We start from the raw sequence: 14001 nt of genomic DNA, 5'->3' as shown, positions 1-14001 counted from the left end.
GGACATGGACAGTAGACCGTACACACAGCTTCAATGGAGGGACTGAGAGCTCTCGGACTAAATCTAAAATATCTTAAACTGTGTTCTGAAGATGAACTGAGGTCTTAACGGTTTGGAACGACATGAGGGTGAGTTATTAATTACATCAGTGGTTTTCAACCTGTGGTGGTATTGCAGGTGGGCCGCCAATTATTTTCTGTTCATTTGCAGTCCATTCTAGGGCTGTGCGATTAAAAGGAAACGTCCTAAAATCACGATTTGAGCGTGCGCGATTTCTAAATCGCTTTATAGCACAGTTTTCCGTGGCCCTGACCTCCCGTAGTATGCTATCTGATCCAATCAGAATGCATTGCGCCTAGCGCGAGAACAGAGACTGGGCATATGCCTAACTCCAGGTTCACACACTGTCTGTGATGCGCCTTTTTTCTGAGCCAATGTTGACGGATCAGAGCGTTCTCACTGCGGTAAAAGGCTAGAAATAAAAATGTGCGAAAATAATTCATGTCCAACACATGAGCATAGAGTGAATTTGTTAGTGAACAGGATGCAGTTTAAGTGAGAGGAGACACGTTTTAAGTGTGAACGAGCAAAGGAAATCTGCGTGCGAACAGAGAGATTCGCACTCGTGCATTATTTTAATGTGCTTTCGCGTTATATTTATGCGCTCTCACTGCTGACTGCAAACACATAGCCTACTGTATACACACTGCAAACACCTGAGGCACCGCTACAATTAATGAGCTCTATGAAGAATGCATGGCAAAAAAGAAAAAAAAGTCCCTGTATACAGGATTTTTTTTTTTTTTTTTTGCCACAAGTCTATACATTTTTTTACATCTTCACTATAGTGATAATTTTGACTTATGTCTGTTCTAGAGATGTTACAACTTTTTGATAAAGCTCTGATTGGTTTTCTTTTGGAAATATGTTTAAAATTAATCCTGAATGCATTTATGACTGTAAAAGCATATCGGTGTGTGTCACAATTGCAAAATTGATCAAAAAAATCGCGATAGTTTTTTTTTTTTTGTCCATGTTTATTCAATAAATACAGTTTAAAATCTAGCTTCTGAGTACTAAGTTATTAACCCAACAATAGCGGGGTCAGTTAATTTTTTTGAAGTGGGCCGCGCAAACATATGTGTTTGGTTGTGTGGGCCGCGAGTTGAAAAAGGTTGGGAACCACTGAATTACATAAATGTAATATTTGGGTGAACTAACCCTTTAAGCTGGCGAACGATCTCGGCTTCAGCGTGGACAGTGAGGAGCTAATTGATCTCTGCTTCATTACAGTTTGCACATAGGCTGATCTGCCTTAAAAAACAGGTAAAAAAGACACGACACACCCTTTATGGCATTAGTTCTGGCTTTTGTTCACACAGTGCTCGTTCCGGGACTGAACTCGGCAATGTTACTAGGTCCCCGACCCGGGATTAATCCTGGAATCAATCCCGGTATGTGGTTGCTTTCACACAAAAGGGAATCCGGCAATTTTCAGGGACTAATGTGCAATGTGAAAGGGGCTAAAGAAAAATGCTTCTTCCTCATAAAATGTGAATTCATTCTTATACTCTTGTTCTTACCTCCGCGATGAAGACGACGATCACGCAGTCCTCCTTCTCGGCCGGACTCAGCTCTGACATCAGTGAGCTCAGCGTGTCCGTCAGATAGGAGTGCACCTCTCTCTTCACACTGGGCACCCCCATCACTATCGACACTGAGAGACGGAGAGAAAGTCACTAATCAGCCCTGTGTGCTTTCACTTTGACAGATCACCACTAAAGCTTACTGTACCATCCACACACAGAGTCCTGTCTGACTGTGCATTTGCATTTCTAAGAGCTCAGTCCTAATTAAAGCTGGATGGAGAGCAGCTCCCCGCTGAGCCTGCGGGACAGCGAGCGTCTCCTCCCCGCAGGGGGCCGGGGCTGTGTTGGACAGCACCCCAGAGAAATGTCCACTCAGACCGGGAAGAGAGCCAGGACAGGAGATGGAGAGCAGTATGAGAGAGGTACGACATCTTTTCATGAGTCAGACAGAGAGACAATGCATTTTAAGAGTGAAGATATAATAAGCGTTTGGCGGATGTGGGGTAAGAGGATCACAAAGACCCAATCAATGAGCATTTTTTACTTTTATGAGGCCATATTTTTTCAAACTACTCCACTTGGCCTGCTCAGATATCTCTAAAATCACTAAAAAGGGTCATAAATGCACATTAGAGTCTCATTTAAATTTGGTATTAGAGAATGATTACATCATCACGCAAGGCACATAATAGATGCATGATGAATCAGTCGACTAAATGTGTACCATAATGTTAAAAAGGTCTGAAATAAGTCTTTTATGCACACCATCCTGGATTTAATTAATCAGACATACAGTAAAATGTTACTGCAATAAAAAAAAAAAAAATCTTCAAAAAAATCAAAAGGGATGACTGACAAACCTCCTGCATGTAACGCATTACAATGTAGTCCCAGCGTGAAAATAAAAAAATCATGTATAACTTTTTCAAGATCATTCTTTGATAAAACTGACTTCAATTTTGCAATCCTCCACAATTGAAATAAATTATTTTTTACTACTGTGTTTACTTAATAATCGAATCTGAGCCACAAATGATGCCTAAATGAGTGGCATGACTATCATAAGATATCACACATTATCGCGCTGACCTCCGGTGCGTCCCTGGCCGATGTGCACGGCCGGCTGGAGGCTGGTCTCTTTGGCCAGAAGGTGCGGCAGATGGTGGAAGATGCTGGGCAGCTGAAGGACATTCTTACTGCTGGTCACGTTCCACAGTTTCAGCTTGGTCTCATCTGAAAGACATGACAATCATCTGTCATAGTCAGCTGATCTAACCTACTAGCACATGATCTGATATGAATTACTATTGTCTTAAAAATAATAAAATCTAACTTGCTTATGTTTCAATGCTCACATTTATACTAAATTTAGCTTATAGAAGTGGCAGCTTAATGTTATTCCTTATGAAAAGACAAAAGTCATAAAAAAACCCTTTTTAAAACACAGCTGACAGCTGTGCATGATGTGATCCTTCATGAATGAGCAGAAATCTTAACAAAAACAAGCTGAATGAAGACCGAATCAAATGAAAGCAAGTTTTAGCATCGAAACCACAAAACATACAAAATATATCAATATTAATTAAATACAGAGGACCGTCACTTCACAAGCTTCATAATGTGATGCCGCTTATGATTAGTATTAGCTCATGAAAGCACATATGAGAGTTGGCTGTAAGCAATGGTTTATAGTTAAATAAGTTTCAAATATGTGACCCTGGAGCACAATAGCAGTCTAAAGTCTCTGGGGTGTATTTGTAGCAATAGCAAAACATACATTGTCTGGGTCAAAATTATTGATTTTTCTTTTATGCCAAAAATCATTATGATTTTAAGTAAAGATCATGTTTCATGAAATTATTTTGTACATTTCCTACTGTAAATACATAAAAACCTAATTTTTGATTAGTAAAATGCATTGATAAGAACGTCATTTGGACATCTTTAAAGGTGATTTTCTCAATCTACCCCTAAAATCAGAGGGCAGTGATTGGTTGATTAGGAAGTTCTAAGCGGCCATGCATTATAATTTTTTTTCCTTCTTGTTTTCTCATTATAATGACTTAATTTTCTCGTTATCTCGACATAACGAAAGTCGTTTTCTCATTATAACGACTTAATTTTCTCGTTATCTCGACATAACGAAAGTCGTTTTCTCGTTATAACGACTTAATTTTCTCGTTATTTCGACAGTACGAAAGTTTGTTTTCTCATTATAAAGACATGACAGCGAATCTTGCTTCGCCTAGGTAATAACGTCTACAATACTGTACATAAATAAAGGCTGTTTTTGTAATTAACATGTTTAAATTGCAATACCGCGAACACTTCAGAAGAATGCAGAACTATTTGAAAATCTTTTAGAGCTTCTTGGATTAAACTCACTTTTAATTTTCTTTTAAATTTCTCATCAATATGTTTAACAATAAAGATTAATAATAAGGAAAAGAAGCACATCACAAATAGCCTACATTGTTAAATCCCATCCTACTGTCGATAAACAGAACATCTCTGCTTATTAACTAACAATATGTGCCTAAAAGAAGCACAAATAGAGATATAGGTGCAAACAGAATACAGTGACGCCAACCTTGGTTTCGATAAGCAGTTATTTTATGACAGAGAACGCGTTTGTGAAACACGTCCAGCAAGAACTTAATAAACAAAATAATCATATTGATTCAAGCATTTAACGTTTATGAATTAATTGAATGTCAGTAATGAACAATCCTGCACAAATGAAAGTGATCACAAGGAAGGTCCGCGTACAGTAAAGTGGATAGTGTACAACACCCCATTATATTCAGGTCTATTGTGCCACCTGCTGGCGCAGTTTTGTAACTTTTTAGAGAAAAATAAGTCGTTATAACGAGAAAACGACTTTCGTTATGTCAGGATAACGATAAATTTTTTCCGTTATAATGAGAAAATGACTTTCGTTATGTCGAGATAACGAGAAAATGAAGTTGTTATAACAAGAAAACAATAAGGAAAAATGTTGTTTCAGGATGTGCTGGTGTTGTGTGTCTGACCTGACAGACTGCTCCAGGTGCGGTTGATGTCCCGCAGCGCTTGCTTCTCAGCGATGGCTCGCTTGATCTCGTCCAGCACCAGGTTGAGCTCTTTGGAGCGTTTGAGGTTCTCTTGCTCAGCGGAGTGCAGACGGTCTCGGAGAGCCAGAAATTCACGCTGGTAAATGTCTACGACATTACCTACAATCAGAGCAGAGAGAACAACACTAATTGGTGGTTTACAGTGCAACAGCTTTTGCATATTCTCAACACACCTCATCAACTTCTTGCTTTCTAATTTATTATAACAGCATTCATTTATCCAGTCAGAAGAACCGTTATGATATGAATCAATAAATAAGGCCAATAATTCAACACAGACCATGAGCATGTTTCTCAAAGGCTTATATTTAACAAGAGGGTTGTTTTTCGGATTGTAATAAGGATGACAAGTGTAAAAACGAGAGGATATTTTGAGTCTCCTCCTCTCTTCTTTTCTGAAATTGCACTTATTTACATTTAAACACCCCCTTTTCTCAGACAGTGAGAGAATAGAGCTGGTGTCATGTAACCAGCCAGTCATTCATGAGATTTTAACAAGTGTTTCAGAGAGGTTGCCCGTTTTCTCCATGTCTCGGGTCATAACCTTTCTTAACAGGCGATCAATGTTCCTGACCCCAGAGGTCAATATACAAATCTGTTCTTTCAACCCTCAAATACAGATCACAATATCAAACATTAAAGTGCATTTAAATACATTTAAAGAAACAGAGAAAATACTAATCTGTTTAGGTGTCATAGATAATTAATCTATAAAAATGTAAATGTAATGGCACTTAATAATAAGGTTCCATTATTTAACTATATTGGTTAACAAACTAACAATTAAAAATACTTTAACAACACGTATTAATCTTAGTTAATTTTGAATGCAACATTTACTAATATATTATTAAAATCAAACGTAGTATCTGTAAATGTTAGTTAATGGACCTGAGCTGTATATTTTATTAACTAACATTAACAAAAAATAATAAACACTGTAACAAATGAATTGCTCATTGTTAGTTAATTTTAATTTATGCATTAAATATGTTTAACAAATGTGACCTTATTGTTAAGGGTTACCAATGTAATGCTCAGTATTTTTATGTGAAACTCACAGCACAAGATCAAGCTGTCTTAATCCTGGCTGGTATTTTTATATAACAATAATAATAATAATTTTAAAGCATTATTAATAGAGTGCATTCATTTAAGAAATGAATATATTTATATTAAATTGAATATAATTTTTTTAACAAACAATAACAAATGCATGCATACATAAGTGTGTGCATAACATTACCACATAACAATACATAAGTACTATTTTTAATATTCACGCCTTCAAGCTCCTGCTATTGGACGATGTGTGGAGCTGGTCAGGATGAGTCATCAGTGTTTATTTTGTGAAAACTGACCTATGAATATCTTACTATCATCTCTGGGTATTTAGCTGAGACAGAAGGAAACACACATTTTCAACGGTGTAGTGACACTACTGCCGGTATATAAGATTTCTCATTTTCTCATCTGACTGAGCTCATTTCTGTTCTTTCTTTGCTCTCAACAAACTCTAAAAACAAAAGAATCATGAGGATTTATGCTTTGCGGGATAATCCTGAGCAGGCAGGCTTTTTCTGGGAGAAATGCCCACTCTCAGCACACAACCCACACACACACGCGCACACACACACACACACACACACACACCCCGTAATGCCATCGGAGTCCAAAGCCCTTGTGTAATCTGAAATTACACCGCTCCACACAAGTGCAATCCAATCCACACTTCAGACTGGGAGCAGAGGTACATATAATACCCCATAGAGTGAGATAATCCACTGATGCACTGATGACATCGTCACTATGATCCCTACACTCGATTACTGCTGAGTGCTGGTGGCTCAGTCAGAGGCACACACGTATAACGAGCGTGTGCAGATATACACAAACACATGTTTTACAGCATGTGCGCAGTGGCTATTATTATAAACAAAAGGAGATGGATTCAGATGGATTGGAATAGACACAGGTAATAGTACAGGATCAAATATATGTGAGCACAAAACCAGTCTTAAGTCGCTGGGGTATATTTTTAGCAAGAGCAAAAAAACATTGTATGGGTCAAGATTATCGATTTATTTTTTATGCCTAAAATCATTAGGATATTAAGTAAAGATCATGTTCTATGAGGATATTTTGTACATTTCCTACCGTAAATGCATCAAAACTTAATTTTTTGATTAGTAACATTGATTGCTACAGTAAGAATGTCATTTGGACAATTTTAAAAGTGATTTTTCTCAGATTCCAGATTTTTGAATAGTTGTATCTTGGCCAAATATTGTCCTCTTACCAAACCATGCATCAATGGAAAGATTATTATTCAGCTTTCAGATGATGTACAAATCTCAATTTACAGAAATGGACCCTTATGACTGGTTTGGTGGTCCAGGGTCTCTTTGCTGCATAGAGGAAATTAAGCCTTTTGTATGATCAAAGACAGATAGTAAAAGATACAAAAGACCATTTACACACACATACACAAAAAAACACACACAAAAAAAATTGCACAAAACAACACCACAAACAAAACAAAACTAGATACTAAAAATTTTTTTTTTTTAAATGTTAAACTCTAATTATGCTTAATATAATTTATTATTATTCCTTTTATTTTTCCATACGGATTTAGGGTCAAATGTGTCCTGGATATGCTTTTTGACAGGTTTCATGAGATTCACCCTTCTCATTTACGTTGAGAACCTGTCTGGAAATAGCTTCTGGCGTTTCATAAGGATGGCCGCCAAATAAACTGACGTGCTTAAAAAGGACTTTGATCAAGCTCAGCACGTCTCGGTGTAAACTGGACACACAACAATGTGTGTTTGTCCCTGCTGCAGTGCATGTGGCTGCGTTCATCTTATTAAAAGAGATCTTATTAAATCTCGCCAAGCTTTGCTTGCACACTGACGCTGAAACAAATACAGATGAGAAATGTGAAAATGTGAGGGTGCTTAGCCTGGTTTAGTCGTCAAAACGATTTAACAGCATAGTCATGGCCATTATGACACCTGGCGGAGCGAGACAACCTGCTGCTTTAGACAGTCTGTCTGTGTGTGTGTGTGTGTGTGTGTGAGTGTGTGTGTGTGTGTGTGTGAGAGAGAGAGAGAGAGAGAGAGAGAGTACCAGACGAACAGAGGTCAGATCTCACACTTCCATCAGTCTCTAATGGAGTTGCCCTTGATTCGCTCTAACATCATTTTGTTTCCTTCCTTCCTTCATGAAAATGTGCTGGTTTATTTCAGAAGAGAAGAAAAGAAAAGGGCTCGACATGAAAGCATGAAAGAAAGTGTTGCCTGTAATTTACTAAAGCTCACAAAGTGACTTAATAAATTACTTCACAGATTTCAACGCTCTCTTCTGTTTGCATCTTTAGCAGGTCAAAAATAATTCATCCTGAAATTCATTACTGAAAAACAGAAATCCCTGAGCAGTGATGCCAGAGCGTTAGAAAGGCTTTACAAAAATACTCCCATTGTGATAATTCCACTGCTCTGAAATGTATTCTAATTAAAACTGCATTCATTGGGCGGGCTCCAAGATTCATCTCCCACGTGCTTAATTATCTCATTTAGATCCTTATAATTATCTTAATATTTTGAGCTCATTTAATTGTGCTGGCTTGAACATTTCTGAAATGATTTTTTGAGACTTATCTAAAAGATACCACCATGCAACAGTGAAAAAGAAATTTTCACATCTGACGAAGATGTGAGTGGCACTTACAGATACTTCAACACTGATAATTATAATAAATGTTTCTTGAGCAGCATATCAGAGTGATTTCTGAAGGATTATGTGACACCAAAGACAAGAGTAGTGATGGTGTGTGCGTGTGTGTTTGTGTGTGTGTGTACCTAATTAACCATATTTTGCGGATAAAATCTCTTTTTAGAGATGTCCTCATTTAAAAAAAATAATAATAATTTTTATTTGAATGCAATTATTCATAAGGTTTTCTGTTAGGATTAGGGTTAGATTACTGTATGCATAACTAGCTATACAAAAACAACTGAAATCTAAATGCAGAATTATTAATTTTGATTTAGTCAAGTAAATCAGTTTGTGTGTGTGTGTGTGTGTGTGTGTGTGTGTAGTCTAGACCGTGTCATGTTGAGCAGTACCTCTGAGGCTGTCAGAAATCCCCTGGAGTCTCTCAATTTCCATCTTATTGAGTATATTTTTGTCTTTCATTTGGCCTGTTCTTTTTGGTATCATTTTGTAAAGTGGCTTGGATTCCTGCCTGGCTTTTTCATAATGGGCAAAATCCACACAGATCCTGAAATCAGATCATTCCCTCCATCTGAGCGGAAGAATGACGTACTAAATACAATCCTGTTGTACTGGCACTCTAGTCCTATAAATGATCCATCCTTACGCAGACAATATGGAAATGCTGACTCCGTGTGTGAATGAGCAGCATCTTTAACAGGTCCATAAAGAGAATAAGGGAGTAAATGGTGAAAACAGAAAGTCCTTGGCTTGTTGAATCACTGCTGCAGCGGTTGAGTTTCAGTAGAGCGGTCACACACAGAAAGCTTTTGAAAGGCCAGGCACAACAGGTCAGCTCAGATCCAGCACACAGAAACTGACCCAGTGACATTTTCCCAGGGCACAGCAGCAGTGCGGGGGTCTCGGAGGCCACAAATAATAAAAACAACAATTCAGTTCAGGTTCATCAACAAGAAAGGCTAGGATTATGAAAAAACGGCTTTAATCTTGTCCAAGCGCTCAACAGGAGAAATGCGTTCAGTATGTAGTTCTGTTTATCCAAGCTTTGAATGATGTTTGACTAGGGCTGCAATAAATAATCAATCAAATGGAAATAGCTGACAACAAATTTGATTATTAATTGATCACGTCTGTGCATGTCACGTACAGTAACTTGAATAACAATATTGAAAAGACATATCTGGAAAACAGCAGAGGACACAGAGTAGCTGCTATGGGAAATGTGCTTGACCCAAGTTGTCCATAAAATGAAAATGTTTTATATTATGCACTTCAAACAAACTCAAAAGCATATAGTGGCTTGTCTTGTCAGGTCATTTTTAATAGAGCCCGACCGATATGGTTTTTTGGGGGCCGATGCCGATGCCGATATTAACTCGAAAAGAGCCGATTTATAAGCCGATATTTTGATTTTGAAAATAAACTGGATATTAGACCCATTTCCTATATACTGCACTTACACAACATTCAATAGCAAAATATCTGCCTGTTCTATGTATGTGGGCTGTATAAACCATTTTCCAGAAGAGATTATGTAAAAAAAAAAAAAAGCCTTAGATTATAGTCTCAATGACTAAACAATTGCACATCAAAAGTATATATTTTTTAATGATAAAAAAAACAGCCTGATTTTAAACATTTAACACTTTTACTTTCTTCTAGTTGAAGCTGGTTTTAACAGTCTGTGTGTGTTCTGTAAATAAATTATAATACTAAAGTTAAAGTATTTGCAGAAGTAGTCCCACACTTTGCTGCTACAGCATGCCCTTTTTCAGCCATCTGTAGGGCAGAAAGAGACAGAGAAAGAATAAGCATGTGTATTAATAATATCACCATGTATCATTACTCGTGTCATCATTAGAATTAGAATTATAATAAACAGGGATCTCCTACATAGGCAAAAATGAGAAATATATATATATTTTATTTGTCAACCAATAGGTATTACCTATTACCTACTTCTATTTAACAATATTACAACATTTTCCTGTTATGTCTTTAAAGCTGCTTTGAAACAATCTGTAAAAAATAAAAATAAATAAAATAAAAAAAGCGCTTGTTCAGCTCACATTTATTTACATGTCCTATCTGGTTAATCATTTCTGACGCATCTAGTCGAAGTTGAATGGTTAACGTTAGTGTCATGAACACACCGCTGTCAATTTTGAGAAGAACCACCTTCAATCAAGTTAATAGCAAGCATTTAAGGGGCCTGCTAAAAAGGAAGCTATATTAGCGTTAGAATAACATAAGGCTGTAGCTATCGAATATTTTAGTAATCGAGTCTATGATAGGCTTTTGTACATTCTGCTGAACAACAGTCTTTAACTGGACTTTTATTTTGACGGGTTGGCGTACATTTACAGTTCTGTGTATGTGATGTGATGCTGCTTTTACTTAAATCAAACGGTCAAATGCTCATGAAGTGACTGTCAGAGCAGTTCTGGAGATGTTGTTCATGTGTTCACGTGATTATTTAGTGAGACAGCAGACGCTGAATTCACCGCGAGCTTAATGCGCTTACGTGTGTTTAATGAATGAAGAGGCGCTTCTGCGCCATTCATTAACAGAGACACGCAGAACATGCAGGATTCATATTTAAAAAGACTATTCCGGCTTAATACTTACAGATATTCGTCCATATTGTGATTTGATGTAAGTGCAATGACCTATTTTTAATGAATTCATTCAATAACATAACAGCTGTTGTTTTTTCGAGGCACGCTGAACATAACTTCTAGTCATTGCCCCCCTGCCACAGTTACCCGGTCATTATGTGGGAAACACTGCAGATATATTTAGAATAAGTTAAACGATAACGTTATAGTTTGACCTCTTATTAACGTTCGCACTCTTCCACTGATAAACATGGTATTAGCTCTGTGGCTAATCTAATATAGCAATGCATTAAGCGGCTGTAAGTGATGTTACAGAATATTTATAAGTGATAATGATAGGACCGTTAGCTAGAACTACCACATCATTGTATATACAGTGTATGAACTAAATCATTTCACATGAAGAACGACAGACTCACCGTCAAAACAGAAAAAAAAATCTCCGTGGCTGGCTTGGCTGATCGCTTTCTTCGCTAGTGGATTTCTGGCGCTGTTGTCAACTCTGGAGCTGCAGAGCTCCCTCTGGTGGGTAAACTATGCAACACTCATAACATGAGTAAAGCATGAGACTGTTTCTCATCATTCATCGGCCGTTATTAACGCCGATGCCGATTTAAATGCAATAAGCTCATATCGGCCGATAATATCGGCCGGCCGATATATCGGTCGGGCTCTAATTTTTAAACATCGCATTTTTTATCATCATGCTTACTTCTTTCAGTATTGTCACCTCTTATGTCTTGCAGGATGTGGAACAAAGCTCTCAAATGACTTATGAAATATTACATAAATCATTACATTTTTCCACCTCTAAATACTCTTGCTACTGTCGCAAAGAACAAAGAAATTATGCTGTGTAACTGTGAAAATAACATGGCATGACAAAGCATATCATATTGAAGATGCCACTGCTAAGACGGTTATTTTTACATGACATCACAACAGGCAAGTGAGTTTCTAAAATATAAAAGAGACACTTCTGTTCAGCCTTCATCATGCATGTCTTCACTGAGTGCTTTATGAAATCAGACTCTACATGACTGACAGACCAAAGAGAGAGAGAGAGAGACAGAGAGAGAGAGAGAGAGAGAGAGCTCTGACTAATCTTATGAATCGGATGTGTAAGAAAAACTGAATAAAACATGATTTCTTCATCTATGTGCTGCTGTTGTATCAGTTTATAAGGTCACTGAGGTCTAAATGCAGGAGGAAAACAAGCACCGAATGAGTTACAGTAACCGCTGCACATTTACATGAGTACAGTAGATGAAACGTGTGTGTGTGTGTGTGTGTCAATATGATCATATCACAGATCAGAATCACTAACACATGCAGAATGCATGCTAACATCAGCATTAAACAAAATGGACAAATTCCCTTAAAATATACAGGAAATATATCCAAAAGATCAGGCTTAAAATGCAATGACACTGGCCGTTGTGCTGAAGCAGATATTTATATGATATTAGCATAGCATCATGTAGCAGTGGGTATTCTTCAGGAATACATTAACACATTGATCTGACAGCATGAGACGTATATCATGATGAGATAGTGATAAGTGATCACAGCAGTGCTACCACATAAAAAATCAGTCCCATTGCAGTCATAAACCATGTTGTTATAAAGCAACGTGGGCCTATATCCCCCTCAAGTGTAGTAAAATCACTTTAATACAAACTCTCTTGTGGATGTTTGCTTGTACATGGTAACACTTTACAATTAGTTCCCATTAAATAACATTAACTAACAAAGAGTAATACATTTGTTACAATGCTTACTAATCTTTGTTAATGTTAGTTAATAGCTCACGTTAGCTCAGGTTCATAAAATAAAATTAAGAGACGCAAGTTTGTTTTCATTTATGTATTAGAAAATGCTGAAATTAACATTAATGAACGCTTTAGAAGTATCAAGTCAGTTAATATTAGGGCTGCACGATATTGGGAAAAAATGACATTGTGATATCTTATTTTTCTGCGATATATATTGCGATATGAAATCGAATCAAATTTTTCCTTACAAACAAAAACGGGGAGAGCAGATTTACATTCTCATTTTAAATGATTTAAACATCGACACCATCGTGTCATTCAAGGCCTTGTTAATGCATTAACTAAGGTAAACTAATGAGGTCTTACTGTAAAGTGATACCTATTGGTTTTTATAATTCTTTTGCACTTTAATGTGTAAAACATTTAACTTTTATATTTTTCTGTATTGCTTTACTGTTTTAAATGTTTAGTTATTTTTGTGATAAGAAAAAAAAGTTATTTAACCTGTTATACTGTATTATGACCACTTTTTTAAAACTAAATTTCAATACCGTGGTAATACCGTGATAAAAGTATTAACAATTAACCGCAACAGCAAAATTTGATACCGGCATATCCCTACAAACCATATTGTAAAGTGTTCCCATTAATATTGTATAAAAGGATCTGCCAGCTGATTAAAACTTATCAAAGACTTAAAACTGAAGAAAAGCAAGCAATTTAGATCACAGAGAGTCAAAGCATTTCTAAAACTGGCGATAATAGAAATGTTTTACTTTAATTACAAACAGGGTTTACACGCATGTGTGTGCATACACTCAGTTAGTGAAAGACAACCAATAACCCTGTGTGTTCAAACAGTGATCTAACAGCATAACACATCACATTCAGCAGAACAATCGTCTCCACATTATCATCCTCCAAATGAAAATAACCATCCTAATGCACCACTCCCTTACACATCATAACACACTGATTAAGCTCGCACACACACACACACACACACACACACACACACACACACACACAGCTAAGTAGTAAAAGCCATAAGCTCTAATCCAGCTTAGTAAACAACTAAAAGAGCCGCTATCAAATCACTCTCAAATCCAGTCTGACTGCTCTTCACACACACACACACACACACGATCACTCTCACACACTTTTAACG

The 14001-nt window shown here is 36.9% G+C and overlaps 1 protein-coding gene across 4 annotated transcripts in view; it reads right to left on the bottom strand.

Annotated features, from left to right (window-relative positions):
- LOC113113485 (alpha-1,3-mannosyl-glycoprotein 4-beta-N-acetylglucosaminyltransferase B) overlaps window positions 1-14001 on the bottom strand; it is a 135576-nt gene that overhangs the window by 52171 nt on the left and 69404 nt on the right. For 3 of the 4 annotated variants that reach the window (XM_026279681.1, XM_026279682.1, XM_026279679.1), the window contains exons 2-4: window positions 4622-4801; window positions 2679-2822; window positions 1584-1717 (exon numbers count right to left, since the gene is read on the bottom strand). In XM_026279681.1, the coding sequence (XP_026135466.1) occupies window positions 1584-1717; window positions 2679-2822; window positions 4622-4801 (458 nt within the window). Of the gene's footprint in view, window positions 1-1583; window positions 1718-2678; window positions 2823-4621; window positions 4802-8832; window positions 9025-14001 lie in introns of those variants that run through there. The other variant, XM_026279680.1, reaches the window with a different exon arrangement.

This window comes from Carassius auratus, chromosome 14 (genome assembly GCF_003368295.1).
Source record: "Carassius auratus strain Wakin chromosome 14, ASM336829v1, whole genome shotgun sequence".
Classification (NCBI taxonomy): domain Eukaryota; kingdom Metazoa; phylum Chordata; class Actinopteri; order Cypriniformes; family Cyprinidae; genus Carassius; species Carassius auratus.
Note: the sequence above shows the minus strand (reverse complement) of the source record. Positions and strands in the feature narration are given on the sequence as shown.